Below are 13,911 nucleotides of genomic sequence, written 5' to 3' on the forward strand. Positions count from 1 at the left end.
TGTTTTTATGTGTCATTATGGTTCATGTACTAGATCTCTAGGACATTTTGAAGATTTATATTTGTTTCAACAAGCTTAACTTGTCACCTTTTATATTTTATTTCAGTGCCTCGAATCAAGTATTAAAACTCTTGGTATTTAATTTACTTTGGATCTACAATAACATGTAGAGAAGTATAAAACAGAGATTACAGTGGACATTCTAAAATGTCTGGCTAATTCAGTAAGCACGTACGGCACGCATATCATTTTGTACAGCCTATACACTGTGCTAGGCAGTGGAGTGGAATACAAGGGGAACAAGGTGCTGTCTCTGCTCTCATAGCAGCTCAAGCCATTTAGAGGAAACCAGATCTCTATTATGCAGTAATAACTAAGAAGTGCTTTGATTTTTCTGTGGCTTTTTTTGGAATGTAATGATCCCTCCTTTCCTGCTTTTCTCCTGTCTTTAAATTTGTTGAAATATCTGGAGGGCTTCTGGAACTATATGTACCAGATAACTGTCATCAGGTAAACTTGGAATTATTATTAATGGAAACATTGTCCTGAGGAGAGATGCAGGATGGATGCTTTACTGGTTGTCTCTGGGCTGAAGCAGTAAAGCTGTCAGTTTAGTCTGTTAGGCCAGAGACTTGCTATATGCTGGGCCTAATCCAGTATGGTTGGCTTAATTTTCTTGGCTTTTATGATATAGCTTTAAAAGATTCTGAGATAAAATTTAATCAAGTTGCTTTCATCTTTTATTTTTAGATCACCACGCTTATTAATCATAAAGATAATACCAAAAAGTCTGATAAAACTCTGCAAGCAATTCAGCGTGTAGGACAAGCCGTCAACTTGGCAGTTGGAAGATTTGTTAAAGTGGGGGAAGCTATAGCCAATGAAAACTGGGATTTGAAAGAAGAAATAAATGTTGCCTGTATTGAAGCTAAACAAGCAGGTATGTGATATTGATATTAAAGCCTATTTATGTCAGTTTTATTGCTTTGGATATGATGACAAATTACCATCTTATTTTGAGTAAAGATTTGTACTGTGCTTTAGCCCTTATGATTACAGATTCCTAGGACATTAAAGGGCTGGATTAGCTTCCAGGAATATTGAACTTCTCTTGGCTCAGATCCTAAATCTGACATATTGAATTCTTTCATTGGGTAGGGTAGTGTCTTCCATTTTTGCCATTAACCATAGAAATGCCAGAGGTATAGACAAATGTGAGGCATGGACTCTGCCCTTGAGGAGCATATTAGCGTAACTGCTACCAAGTAGAAAATAGAAATAAAAATTAGCATGTTCAGGGTTGTAAGTTTGAGCCCCACATTAGGTATAGAAATTACTTAAAATCTTTAAAAAATTAGCATGTTTCTTTGCTCATAGCAGACAAATCATAGCAACTTCAAATTTTGTGATGTCCCACAATTCTCTATAGCTGGTGGCACCAAAGCCTGAGAGAACCTGGGGTGTTTTGATGGATACGAATAGTTCAGCTTTGTTGAAGTGTAATTTATACATTTATTCTTTCAATCAAGGTTTACTGAGTGCTGGCTATATGCCAGGCTTTCTTCTAGGCCATAGGGATATAACTGTACACATCAGTCAAATGTCTGCCCTCATAGAGCTTGCGTTCTAGTGAGGGAGACCATAAACAAATGAACAGATATATGATAATTATTCATGAAAAAATAAAGTAGAGTAGGTGTTAGTAGATCAATGGAGGTATATTGAGAACAAAGTTTCTCAACTTTGATGCTGTTGACATTTTGGGTTGGATAATTACTTGTTGATAACTCTTTGCTGGGGGGAAGGGGGGCTGTCCCGTGCATTATAAAGCGTTTAACAGGATCCCTAACTTCTACCTATTAGACACCATTAGGTTCCCCTCTTCCCCGACTGTGACACCAAAAATGTTTCCAGACATTGCCAAATATATTCACGGGGTCAAAATGACCCCTAGTTAAAAACTATTGAGGTAGGGGGTTAGGAAGCTCCTCTAAGGATGGATTAATTAATTGGAGCAGCCCCAATGAGGGCTACATGAATGAGTATCTGGAAGAATGGCACTTCTGGCAAGGAGAAGAGTGAGAACAGGTATGGCTTTCTAGAAGGGCAAAGATAGGAGGTTTGGAGTGTGTTCTAAGTATGATAGGGGGCCTAATGGAGGGTTTGGTGCAGGGTGGTGACATAATCTCATATTTTTAAAAGGTCACTGGTGGTTCCTATATGGAGAATAGATATTAGGAGGCATGAGGGTGAAATCAGAGACCAATTAGGTTGTTGGCAGGAGTTCAGGTGATAAGTGATGGCAAGTTAGATCAGGTCATGGCATTTAAGGGGGTGAAAATTGGTTGCATTTGGTTATATTATCAAGGTAGTGCTAATAGAATTTGCTGATAGTTTGGAGGTAGGATGTGGTAGAAAGAAGCCATGGATAACTCTAAGGTTTGAAGTATGAACAGCCAGGGAAATGGTGGTGCTGTTTACTGAGATGGGCAACCCTAACGGAGGAGCAGGTGTATTTGGAGAGTCATCCTAAGTGAGATAAAGCCAAGTTCATATGGAGGGGCCGACGAGATCACGCATGGTCCTGTATGTTACATGAGTGACTTCAGGTATTACTCTATAGATGACAGATTGAAGAATTTTCAACCAGAGAAGAAACATAGTTTTGTGTTAGAAATCTTTCTGGTAGGATGGAAGAAATGAACAAATGAGGGTTAATTAGAGTTGAGGATAAAGTCGGGGAAATTAATATGGAAACTTTTACAATGAATCAGGCTAAGCCAAGGCAATGCCTAAGGGATAATAAAAAACAGGGAGAGTACATGAAATATTCATTAAGGTGGTTAAATAGATGAGACTTCATTATTGGTTAAAAGCAGGATTCTGAGTTGACTCTTGAGTTTGTTGCCTCTCACTGTGATAGTGAATAGATTTTAAGTGGGGAAGGAAGGATGCCTTATTCTATTCATAATTTATATTTTGCCTTCATTTGAAAGAGGATTTGAAATAACTTACAATAAAAGATACATGTTTAATAAATCCAACAATGAGAGATGAAAATAAATACACTGGAAACTTTGGCCCACATTGTTACTCTAATTAAGCATGAAAGTTATCTTTGTACTTCCTGGAAGGCAAGACAAAAATGTGGGAAAGAAAGGGTTATATAATTCTCATTGTTTGTTGAAAAGAAACAAACCAGCTTGTCAAGTGGAGAGCACTTTCTTTCCTGGCACTAAATTTTTGTGTGGGCACTTACACAAGAGACATTACATAATGCAATGGACAATTCAGCAGAAAATATAGAGATGTTCTACATATTACTGTGTTTTTTTGTTTTTGTTTTTGTTTTTTATAACAGCCCTTAATTAAAGCCAAGAGTAGGGGTTTTTGAATGAAAGGGCAAGCTGAGTCCTACTCACCTTATGGACTTTGTAAGAGGTCACTGTGCTCAGCATAGGGTGAAAAAAGAGGGCATGGTCCACAGACCCACACTCCTGAAGACTGTGGCACTTTGGAAGCCCTCTGTTGTCATGGGCTCCACCTGTTTTCTCTTTTTGAAGTGCCCTTTCCCTTCTTGAGAACTACCTCTTCTGTCATTCTGGTTAAAAGAATGAGAATGGCACCTCCTGGAGTTGTGCAGTATGGAAGCCCTATTTTCTCTTAACATGTACAAATTTAAGACTTAACTTGAATCACTCCTGAAATATTTCTAGCCCACTCAGCCCATAGTAATCAACTTCTCATTTGGAAGTTAAATATTCCAATAAATATTTATTGGGGGAAATATGTAAAGTAGGACTTTGGAGTCAGACTGCCTGGATTTCAGTCTTAACTCTTTACTTGATAGCAGTGTGATATCTAGGCACCCCAAAAATATGCAGTATTTTAAAAAATATGCAATATAGTATTGACTTAGCTTATCAAGTTATATATCACATCCCCAGGACTTTTCTGGTAAGTAGAAGTTTCTAACTTTGACTCCACCCAGTTTGCACCCCCCTCCAACATTTTCACTTGTTTGCTTAGCCCCATATTTTTTATTGGAGCTTGATAAATGTTTGTAATTGACTGACTTTAGGTTTTCTTATTAAGACACATTTTCATATTAAGACACAACACTAATTACATACACAAGCTAAAAATGGCAACCACGAAGCTAAAAGGACAGCTTTGTGACTTTTTCAGGGAGCTAATTTCTGAACAGGCTACACTTTGAACAATTTTATAATGTTAAGGAAGAATTTGACCATGATAGTGGAGCTCACCAAATGTTACCATCCCACGTAGTTAGGAGTTTAATGCCTGGGTTAGTCAGAAAAAGGAAAAGTTACATAATGCCATATGTGCAGGCTCATATGTAGTAATTTTGAGGATTGAGAGCTGTAGGAAAAAGTACCATTTTTCAGAGGCAGATTGGAAACATTTTTATCCTCTAAGCTATTGCAAATGGATACTTTCCCTCCTGCCCCTTTCTATCTATGTTCATTAAGGTTTAATTCTCACATGTCTTCATATATTTTGCTATATAAACTGTGACCTATTGCTATGTAACAAATTAACCCAACCCTAGCAACTTAAAGCCACAAACAATTTACCGTACATAGTTTCTGAGGGTCGGGAATCAGGGAGTGACTTAGCCAATGGGGTCTAGGTCATTGTCTCTCATAAGGTTGCCCTCCAGGTATCTTCTGGACCTGTAGTTATCTGAAGGTTTGACTGGACTCCAGGATCTGCTTTCTAGTTCCCTGTTGGTTATTGTCAGGCTTCACTTCTATTTTGGCTTTTGGGCAGAGGCCTGAGTTTCTCCTCACCTATGCCTCTTTGTGGGAATGGCTGCTTACAGCATGGTAGCTGGCTTCCCTTAGAGAGCGAGCGAGCAACCAAGATAGTTACCTTAATATTTTTAAAAACCTATCTTGGAGGTTCCATACCATCATTTCTGCTATATGAGCCCTGGTCTGATGTGGGAGGAGACAACACAAGGATGTAGTAAATTCCAGGAGGTGAGGATCCCTGGGAGCCGTCTTGGAGGCTAGCTACCACAGACTTCCTCTATTAGTAGAGTTTCAGCTATTGTCAGGACATGTAACCAGTCCATACCTACAGGCTTGTCTTTTGGGTTTTCCTGTGTTCTTTCAAATTCCTGTTGTCTGAAAGTGAATTTATCATCTTCCCTTCTGTGCCTGTGATGTTAAGTGATTTAGGTTCACAACCTTGAAGCCATTTTTTTTTTTTTTTTCATTTCTCCTCTTCTTATCACTGCTCAGGTATCAGTTTTATATTTTCTTTCCTTGGTATCTTCCAAATCATCTTTTTTATATTCCTGTAGCTACCATCCTTGCAGGATCCTTACTGCTTCATACCGCAATTGAAATGCTGCCTGATTAGTATCCTGACTTTGAGTCTCTCCTTTCTCTAGACTGATCCTAAATCTTGATTCCATTATGTCATGCCCTGTGACCTGTCCATTAAAATTCAGGTATTTTTACTCAGGATCTTTAGCCTATGGGCTGATAGTTTATTCGGTATGTACTAATATTGACAAGGGAGCTTTTGTGAGAAAATCAATCCAGTATGCACTGAGGTTTATTTAGTATGTGAAAACTTATCTTGAACATTGCAAGATGATGAGAAGCTTATTATTATTATTTTTTAATCTTGTTAAGTTAGGGAAGCCCAGGTGGCTTCAGTGCCTGCTTTCAGCCCAGGGTGTGATCCCGGAGTCCCGGGATCGAGTCCCACGTTGGGCTCCCTGCGTGGAGCCTGCTTCTCCCTCTGTCTGTGTCTCTGCCTCTCTCTCTCTCCGCGTTTCTCATGAGTAAATAAATAAAAATCTTAAAAAAAAAAAAATTAATCAATCAATCAATCTTGTTAAGTTAAACAGTTAAGTTTGGAAGAAATTATAGTCTGGCTTAATTTTTAGAGTTCAAATATTTGTATTATTTTATTGATGGGTAATTGCTCTTATAGAAATCAAAACATTTTGATAGTGAAGATACTTTTTCTATAGAGTGGGGAGTTCACTTGGTAGAATGGTTTATGCTGGGCATCATAAGAAGTATGAATTCAAACAGCAAGCCTCAGGGTCAGCCTCTGTCTTGAGTTCTCAGGAGAGATACTTTTATTATTTTCCTACTCAGAGCCCAGGCTGCCCAATAGATAAACTTTAATATTATTTCCCTTTGCCTATGGATGATTTTTCTAGGCCCCCTTTATACTGAAGATGCCTCCCAAAGGCCCCAAAGCTTTGTCTTCTTTCCATGGGTGCTCATAAAAACTCTAGGCTCTTCATCTGTGGAGATGGGCAGTGACCCTCCACCCCTGCCCCAGTGCCCCTCTATCCCCTCACCCCTGGCCAATGCCTTGGCAATTGCTTAATGCTCTGCTTTAGGTTCTTCTTTGGTTATTGGCTCTTGGGATTTCTCTTACTTAGTCTTACAGAGAAGAAGGTGTTTTTAGGTCATGTAGTTTGCCATACCACTGGAAGAAAAGTTAAAATATTTTTCAAACTTGGTGAAGGCAACACGTTTTTCAGTTCTTAAGAATGCGCCATTATTTTGTCATTAGAGAGCCTCATATGATAATCCTTGTGCTCATCAAGGAGAAGCTGTTTTTTCTTCCTGAAATGAGACTCCAAAGCCAAGTGTCTACCCACTTGAGCACATTACCTTCAAGAGTAAAGTCTGGATTTTAATTTAAGTGCATCTTATTCCCAATTTAACTTTTCACCCTTGCCTTTCTTCTTAGGAGAAACGATTGCAGCACTTACAGATATAAGCAGCTTGAATCATCCAGAATCTGATGGCCAGATCACAATTTTTACAGATAAAACAGGAGTTATAAAGGCTGCAAGGTTACTTCTTTCTTCAGTGACGAAAGTGTTGTTGCTGGCTGACCGAGTAGTCATTAAGCAGATAATAACATCAAGAAATAAGGTACTTGTCTTTCTCGTGTTTCTATATTTGTGTCTTTTAGGATTGTTTAAAAGTGTTTTTTAGGTTAATAACAGATAATTTGACAATGCTTCTCAATTTTACTTGTTTATACCTCCAGTTGTCTATAGTTTAAAAGTGCTATTTCTTCTACACCTATAATTCCTGAACAGCGTGTGTACTGGGTCTAAATTTTTAGATGTAAATAATATTTCTTCTCAGAAAACTGTTATATACTTGTTGAGGCTTATATGTGAAAGCTTTTCATGTGTACAAATTTGAGGAAAAAAAGCCAAGAGCCATGACAACATATGTAATAGAAACCTAGCTGATAAAAATACCAAATATCTCAGTACCTTACCTTTTTTTTTTTCAGAGTCAGAGGATAATAATTTATAAACTTAAGAAAAAAATTCAGTCATCTGAAACCACAATTATCTATACAACAAAATTTCTGTGTGCAGCATCCCTAGAGATTATGAATAATCATAAAGCTTACAGAATAATTTAAACTCTCCCAGTCTAGAACTCTTCCAGTCTTTCAGATAATGTTTGTGCTCCTCCATCATCCAGGGAAACCAGGGCACGTACAGTCATTTCTTTCTCTGGATAATTCCCTAGGAAAGGAGGAGGGCAATCTGCCAGGGAAGGGATTATCTCAGTCGAGCCTGAGGACAAAACTACCAGATGAGTGTTGAGTGAATTAAAGAGTGTGAGTTTCAAGCAAAAAAGAAATTGGAGAGGTAGATTGGGCAGTGGTAGGGTGATAGGAAAAAGCCCCTCTCTCTCTGACAGACAGAGTTTGTGGTCAGTGGTAGCAACCTGCCTTATCTGTGCTGGTCGCTTGGACTTCCTGAGCTGCCAGGGCAGATTAACATGCCAAACATTCATCATATCCTCATTTTAAAAAGTAAACACAGGATATCTGTGTTTTCTTTACCTATCTGGGTCTGACGAAAGCTAATCCAGTGCTATTATTTTTGAGAAAAGTATTTGAAAATATGTTTCACATCTATTTGCCTTAATTCTAATATCAAGAAAACACCTAACATTGTCTATTGGCTCTACTATAGGTTTCTCATTTTTTTTGGCTCCTGCTTGCCCAAAGCCTCTTGGCAATTAATTTATTCAACACAGGCAATTCCTGAGTGATCCAAGCTGTGTAACTGCTCTCAAAGTGCTGCACCTTCCTTTCCATTCCTCACTGTGCAGTGACCTTCCTTCCACTTTCTTGGGAAGAGTGGGGTTCCCTCATTTCTGGTTCACTGAACCAAAGGCTCCTGTGTATTGCATTTATTTATCCTCCCTGTCTCCCTAGTTCTCTGAAGATTTGATTACCTCGGTCCTGCACACTTCCACCTTTCCCAGACTTTCCTACATAAACGATCTCATTTCCTATATATTGAGGTGTTTCTTGTATTCTTTTTCCTTTTAATTTTCAAGTAAGCTCAGGTCTTCCCATCGTAAAAACAAATCATTCCCTCGATGATTCTAACCTGTTGATGTGCTTCTCCTTCTCTGGGCTCCTGTTTCCCTGTCTTCCCCTCTGACGACTCCTTCTTAGCTCTCCCCAAGAATTTAGTGTTTCTCATTTGTCCTCTCTATTCAGTCTTGACATCTCAGTCTCCTTCATATCTGTACCTGACAATCAAATATTCTCTGTTTTGCAGGTTCTTGCAACTATGGAAAGACTAGAGAAAGTGAATAGCTTTCAAGAGTTTGTCCAAATATTCAGTCAATTTGGAAATGAAATGGTGGAGTTTGCACATCTAACTGGTGATAGACAAAACGTATGTGTTTGCCACGTTTAAGAATTTTCAAATACATGTATACTTTTTAATTTCGATGGAGATGTGATCTTTATGATCATTTGGGTTGGTTTCTTTGCTTATTACATTTATAAATTTATAACTTTGGTGTAGAAAGCCTTTCATAAGGGAGCTAGGATAATGTAAGTAAATCTACATGTCTTTTTTTCCATACATGTAACAATTAAATATGTTTCAACCACACACACACTAGGAAAGGTCATACTTGCCACCATGGCTCATATCTAATACTTCCTCTTTTATGAAAGTACATTTGACTCTTCTACTAGGGCTCAGGCAAATAAATTGAGTCATCATCTATATTCTGGTTGTATTTTGTAACGTGTTATATGTTATTCTGCTGTTACTGATTTCTGTCAGTTTTCTCCATTAGCATCAGTAGTGATAAGTCAAGCCATTATTTACCTGCATTAGCTATGTGCTAGGTACTTAATATATATGATCTTATTAATCTTGAAAACATCCCTATTAGGTAGGTATTGCTATTATTCACACCTGAGGAGATGGAACCTGAGAGGATAATAAACTTTCCCAAGGTCACTCAGCTAGCAGATTGAACTTCATTATGTCTTATTTTAGAGGCTGTAGTTTTCAACCTACACCATGATATTAGTTTTTTATAGGTATGTTCCTCAATTTAGACTATAAGCTCCTAAATTTAGGGAGGTAGAAGACCATATTATATCTAGAATTGACTTTTCTTTCTTGGGTTATTCATGCATGAGTGCATCTTGTTAGCAGGGTAGATATATAATGAGGAAGCTCTTGAGATGTTCCAATATAGTCCCATAGGCTATCATGATGGACATGAACTTTCCTGGTTGTAGCTGGAGTTAGAAGATGGATATTGGCTTGAAAAGTGGTAGGCTGGTTCGTATGCTTCACTTAGTGCCTCTTGGACCATCTGGGATTTATGGAGGCCTCTTTTTGTCCCATGGACCAGCCCTCTAACAGATTGAAATGCCATCTTTTTCAATCATTTGTTATCACCATATAATACATGGCATCGTGTATGGCCTACAACTCACAAATGGAAAAACTGACCAATGTGACAAGTGAAAATTTTATGTAATTCAGATTTCAATGTCAATAAGTAAAATTTTATTGGGACACAGCCACGTTAGTTTGTGGATTGTCTCAGGGTGATTTTCACACTGTGATGGCAGAGTTAAGTAGTTGTTTTAGAGACTATTTGACCCAGAAAGCCTGAAAAACTTATTATATGGCCTTTTGTTGAAAATGGCTCCTGACCTCTGATTTAGATGGCCATGACCAAATTATTATAAGAGTTCTAGATTTGATCACAATATTTAGGTACTTTTTGTGACAGCACACATTCTATCAAGGGCTCTATGAAGAGAAACTAAAAGAAAAAAATTCAAAGCAAGTGCCTGCTTCAGACTTCGTAATCTAGTTGGAGAAAATGATAGACCCGAGGAATGTCTTAAGAATATTTCAGGGTTGTATTTGTTATGTTTAACCAGACTTGGTCTCTGAAAGAGTTGACTTCGAAATATCTAATTTAGAGGAAATAATAGCTCATAAATGCTTGATAAATAGGTGACTCTTAACTGAGTAAAGAATAGGATGGCCTGTTTCTGGTCAGGAGTGAGGTGTATCCATGTGAGCATGAGAATGTCAAGTGTGCAGGCCACCAGAGTGTGAGCCTCAAGGCGGCACCCTGCTCCGTTTCAGTCCCTGGCTCTGCTGCCCTCGGTAAGGGCACCCGTTTCTTTCCATACCTTCTGTTGATATATCTAGGTCAATGTGGTGACATTTTATAAAACTTTATCCTGGTTTTTTTTGTTCACTTTGCCACTTTTTACACATTACCTAATTGGTTGAGTCTTGTGTAAATGATTTTTCAAGAAATTGGATTGTTTACAGGATCCTAGACTGCTCAGTGGTTTTATTTCATTTTTAGGATCTGAAAGATGAGAAGAAAAAGGCAAAAATGGCAGCAGCCAGGGCAGTTCTTGAAAAGTGTACAATGATGCTTCTTACAGCCTCAAAGGTAGGAATACTTTCGTTTTACCTGGGTAAATGCATCTATTTTATGTATTGTATGTTTTTTAAAAGATCAAAGTGATAAATTGGAACATAGGCTATAGCTATCAAATCTCACTTACCCTTTAGCAAGAAGGCTACCTCCCTTCCCAGTTCCAAAGGGCAGTTAGACGGCGAGTCAGCTCTGTGCGAGCAGCCGAGCGGAAGATGGTGTATTAGGTGCTGTGAGTCGGGGCCTGTCACACACGGTCACTGCCTGCAGGCTTTGCCAGTCTTGTCGGGGAGCCAACACATGTACTCTCGGAAAAGCTAGGCAAGTTAGAATCTGTTAAGTAACAGTGGAGTATCAATCCAGCCTTTAATTTGTTTATTCTGTAGATTCATACCTCTAATTCCCTATTCTACTTTTAACAAAATTGTCACTTGAGTGCTGGTCATTTCAAACAGCAGCTGGCCAGCCACTCGATACGATCCAAAAATAAACTAGTCAACAGCTCCTGAGCAGCTTATTTAGAATTGCCTTTTCTGCTCAGTATATTTACTCTAGGCTGGGTTGGTGAGGCCACAACAGCTCCCTGGAGCTCACTTGGAAGGCTCTGTTCACATTGAGGCCCCTTGAGCAGCTTTCATTTACATCATTTTTAAAAAATCAAAGCTGTAGCCACAGGCATATAACATTTGTTCATTTGTCCTCATCCTTTTTTAGTTTTTGCACATGGAAGGCAACATTTTAAAATCGTTTTAATCATGATGAAGATAGTTTTTTCCCCAAAAAATTTTAGGTAAACTTATTGAAGTATAAAGATACAGTTGTGCACTCTGCCTTTTTCACTTAACCTTGCTATCGCTTTTTACTCATCCTGCTTCCACTTTTAGTGAGGAGAAGCAGCTGAGTGAGCCAGGGACCCAGGAGATTTTGGTAAAGAACCATTTTTATTAGCATGACATGTTCTCTGTAAGATTTTGTGTATTACAGTATGGGCCAAGTCTTAAAATAAAAATTTTCAATTGTTTTGAAGACATGTCTCAGGCATCCCAACTGCGAATCAGCTCATAAAAACAAAGAAGGAGTATTTGAACGAATGAAAGTGGCTTTAGATAAAGTGATTGAAATCGTGACTGACTGCAAACCAAGCGGAGAGACTGACATTTCATCTGTCAGTATTTTTACTGGAATTAAAGAACTCAAGGTAAGAATAGGGAGAATAGATTTTTTTTTCTTTCCATATTGGAGGCACACCTTCATATGTAGTATCTATATTTTGGTATAATATTTTAGAATAGATGCTTCACAAAAGCAGAGATTTCTCTTTAAGACAGTGCTACTCTATATAAACTTAATATTCGGTAACATTTGGTTTAATGTAGTTTGTACAGAGAACATTGGTTGGGTTATGGTAGCTACTCTGGCTCTGTGTGCTCTATGGTTCAGTGGGAGCCTCCTGTCCTCTATTTAGAAAAGTGTTCCCTTCCCAGTCTTTTGACCAGTGCTGTGCTATCCATGGCTGATAGCAGATAGCAGATCATTTCTGCCGAAATCCTTACTCTTTCCTGAGTTCTAGGGTTGATACTTTGAGACCATAGTAGTAGTATTAGTGTTAATTAAAATCTAAAATGAACAGTAATACATGCTAACATGTATTATTGAGCATTTACTTTGTGCAACCCTGTTCTGAATGCTTTAAATGTATGTATATGTATTGTTACATTGTTACTATTGTTACTATACTGCTGAGGAGACTCAGAAACAGAGATCAAGGAATTTGCCAGGTAGGAAGTGCCAGAATTAGGATTTGAAATCAGACAGAGGTACGCCTGGGTGGCTCAGTGGTTTGGTGCCTGCCTTCGGCCCAGGGCGTGATCCTGGAGACCCGGGATCAAGTCCCACGTTGGGCTTCCCGCGTGGAGCCTGCTTCTCCCTCTGCCTGTGTCTCAGCCTCTCTCTTTCTCCGTCTCTCATGAATAAATAATTAAAATCTTTAAAAAAAAAAAAAAAGAAAGAAACCAAGCAGAGGCAGTCTGACTCAGAATCCCTACTATTTTAGGGCAGAACTTCTGGGAAGTCAGAGAGATGATGAAGTTGCTCCCTGGGTAAGAGCAGGGTCTGATTGAGGAGGGCCCTCGGAAATCATCTAGTACAACTCCTCCTTTGACAATTAGGAAGACTAAGGCCCTTGGAAATTATCTGATAGGCTAAGGGCTACAACAAGGAGGACATTCTTTCCACCTTTTTAATTCCTACTTAGGTAGGAACATGAGGTGAAAGAAAGTCATGGAAAGAACAGTTATTTTTAGGGGCTGTTGTCTTCATGAATATTATATAATTTAATCACTAACTTCCCTTTTAGGTGGGTACTATTATCATTGTGTTTTTGAGGAGGAAAACTGTTAAGTGGTAGAGCCCTTCTTTAGAACCAGGACTCGCTAAACCCAAAGTCCATCAGCTTTCAGTATATGCCTGTGGGTTTGCTAGTATGCTCCCATTCCCAGTCCTGCCCTAAATCTCTTTCGGAGGGGGAAGAAGTGCCGAAGACCAGTCGTTGTCTTAGAGTTTTCATTGCTGAAGGGATCTTAGAGATAAGCTTTTTAATCCCTTCTCTTTATAAAGGCTGAGGGGGAGATATCTTTTCAAGGGTTAAAAGATAATTCGGGAAACAAATAGGGCTGGGGCCAAGTCCTTTGCTTCTTGATGCTGCACCTGAGTTCAGGTTAACCTGGGGCAGGCTTGTGCCTGTGGCTGCTGCCAGCTGCTCTGGCTGCTAACCCATCACCATCAGGCATCAGGCATTCTGGAGGCTGAGGCTGTTATGAATAGACTGTGTCTCACCATCAGTGGGTATCTTTTGGCATCTTACATTTTTTACTGCTGGAGAGTATAATCTGTAGACGGAAACTGGATGCTTTACTGTGTTCGGCGCTGTGAATATGTGGACAAATCATGTGAAATGATATAAATGAATAGCTTTTGAAAAAGCTCAGTTGCTGTTTAAAAGCATGTGTATGCTCTTTCAAAGGAGAGAATCAAAAACCTTAACATAGGGCAGCCCCGGTGGCTCAGCGGTTTAGCGCTGCCTTCGGCCCAGGGCCTGATCCTGGAGACCTGGGATCCAGTCCCACGTCGGGCTCCCTGCATGGAGCCT

The 13,911-nt window shown here is 39.0% G+C and overlaps 1 protein-coding gene across 3 annotated transcripts in view; it reads left to right on the plus strand.

Annotated features, from left to right (window-relative positions):
* Positions 1-13,911, plus strand: part of CTNNAL1 (catenin alpha like 1) — a 61,781-nt gene that overhangs the window by 16,542 nt on the left and 31,328 nt on the right. For all 3 annotated transcript variants that reach the window (XM_072727772.1, XM_072727773.1, XM_072727774.1), the window contains 5 exons: positions 751-940; positions 6,751-6,938; positions 8,606-8,725; positions 10,689-10,778; positions 11,791-11,961. In XM_072727772.1, the coding sequence (XP_072583873.1) occupies positions 751-940; positions 6,751-6,938; positions 8,606-8,725; positions 10,689-10,778; positions 11,791-11,961 (759 nt within the window). The remainder of the gene's footprint in view (positions 1-750; positions 941-6,750; positions 6,939-8,605; positions 8,726-10,688; positions 10,779-11,790; positions 11,962-13,911) is intronic.

Source organism: Vulpes vulpes, chromosome 12 (assembly GCF_048418805.1).
Source record: "Vulpes vulpes isolate BD-2025 chromosome 12, VulVul3, whole genome shotgun sequence".
NCBI lineage: Eukaryota > Metazoa > Chordata > Mammalia > Carnivora > Canidae > Vulpes > Vulpes vulpes.